The 1,418-nt window shown below is 33.7% G+C and overlaps 1 protein-coding gene across 1 annotated transcript in view; it reads left to right on the top strand.

Annotated features, from left to right (window-relative positions):
- LOC100574019 overlaps positions 1 to 647 on the top strand; it is a 1,459-nt gene extending 812 nt beyond the window's left edge. The window contains exon 3 of the mRNA XM_029485059.1: positions 550 to 647. Coding sequence (XP_029340919.1) covers positions 550 to 647 — 98 coding nt within the window. The remainder of the gene's footprint in view (positions 1 to 549) is intronic.
- Positions 648 to 1,418: the final 771 nt, after the last annotated feature.

Here is a 1,418-nt window from a genome sequence, read left to right on the forward strand (position 1 = left end):
AAATTTCTATGACAGTGTGACCAACATCCAAGATTAATTTTTGAAAATAAGATAAATAATTTTGTTTTAAAAGACTATAAAAAAAACATGTTTTAAACGTTATGTTTTAAATGTTGATGTATTAAATGTTTAAAACAAGGAGTCATGTTTAAAACGTTTAAAACACACGTTTAAAACCAATTGTTTTAAACACTTCGCAACCATGCTATCTATGCATGAACATGAGTAGCAATGTATGCAAGACTGACAATCATAACAATTTATTTGACAGTCACAGTTGGATTTGAGTTGGTTCACCTCATACATTTCATTGGTTTTTCCTGATAAAATATTCCAACTCTTGCCGTCAACATTTTTAAGTACCATTTCCAGAGACATTAAAATGCTTGTCTTATGCCTTTTGCGCAACTCTTATACTTTTGAGTTTATTTTACCTTTATGTAAAACAATAAGCCTATCTATTGATTTGTCTCTAGTATATCTCATTAAGGCATGCAGAGATTTATCAAGTCGCTTCACATTTTTGCCTTGTAAGTATATGTGTTTTAGTGTCCGATGCATTCTTTCAATATGCATATTCGTGTTTATTCCAACATTTAGTTTGTGGCAATAAGCCCATGACTGCACAGATGGAGCATAATAACTAATTAAATAGTTTGAGAAATGCATAGTTTCGTCATCTTTTGCCATTCGATATAGTATTGTCAAACATTCTACGACAGGCTTCAGCATCTCGTTCTTGAAGTAATTTTCGCAATACTTTATATATTTCCACCTGTTTTGTTTTGTTTTTAATTTTATTTAAACTTTTTCTCCAGGCACGATCTACATGCCATGTACAATAGAGGCTATGTTTCGCTGGTTTCATTTCAACAACCCAAGCGTTATAAAAACTTTCAGCCATATCTGACATGAAGACATTGGGCTGAATAATACCGGTTTTGTCCCTTATCTCAGCAAAAAATATTCTCAAGACCATTTCATCAACTCGATTACTAATCATAAAAGAGCATGGAAATTCTTCTCTTAAATCATCAAGAACCATGATTGTTGTCAAATTAAAATGATACGAATTCATCCCATGCGTTTCATCAATACAAATAACATCATTTCCAAATTTGTTTAACATGGATTTTTGATAGTCGTTCATTAGGAGCAATAAAAAATCATCTTCTTTTAGTCCTAAATAATTTGTGTCAATTTGACCTTGTGACTTGTAATAAACAAGGCTTAATTTGTCATCAGATTTTAATTTTTCAACCAATGCTCCAACACTTTGTAACGAGACAAACTCGAACGCCCCAGTCCCGTGGCGCGCTCTCGTTACGAGTCGTCATCGATCGTGTACCAACTACCGCGACGCGCTCTCGCGCAGTGATTATACGTTATTCCCGCGGAACACACAAACCAGTCGTTCA

Source organism: Acyrthosiphon pisum, chromosome X (genome assembly GCF_005508785.2).
Source record: "Acyrthosiphon pisum isolate AL4f chromosome X, pea_aphid_22Mar2018_4r6ur, whole genome shotgun sequence".
NCBI classification, from domain to species: Eukaryota; Metazoa; Arthropoda; class Insecta; order Hemiptera; family Aphididae; genus Acyrthosiphon; species Acyrthosiphon pisum.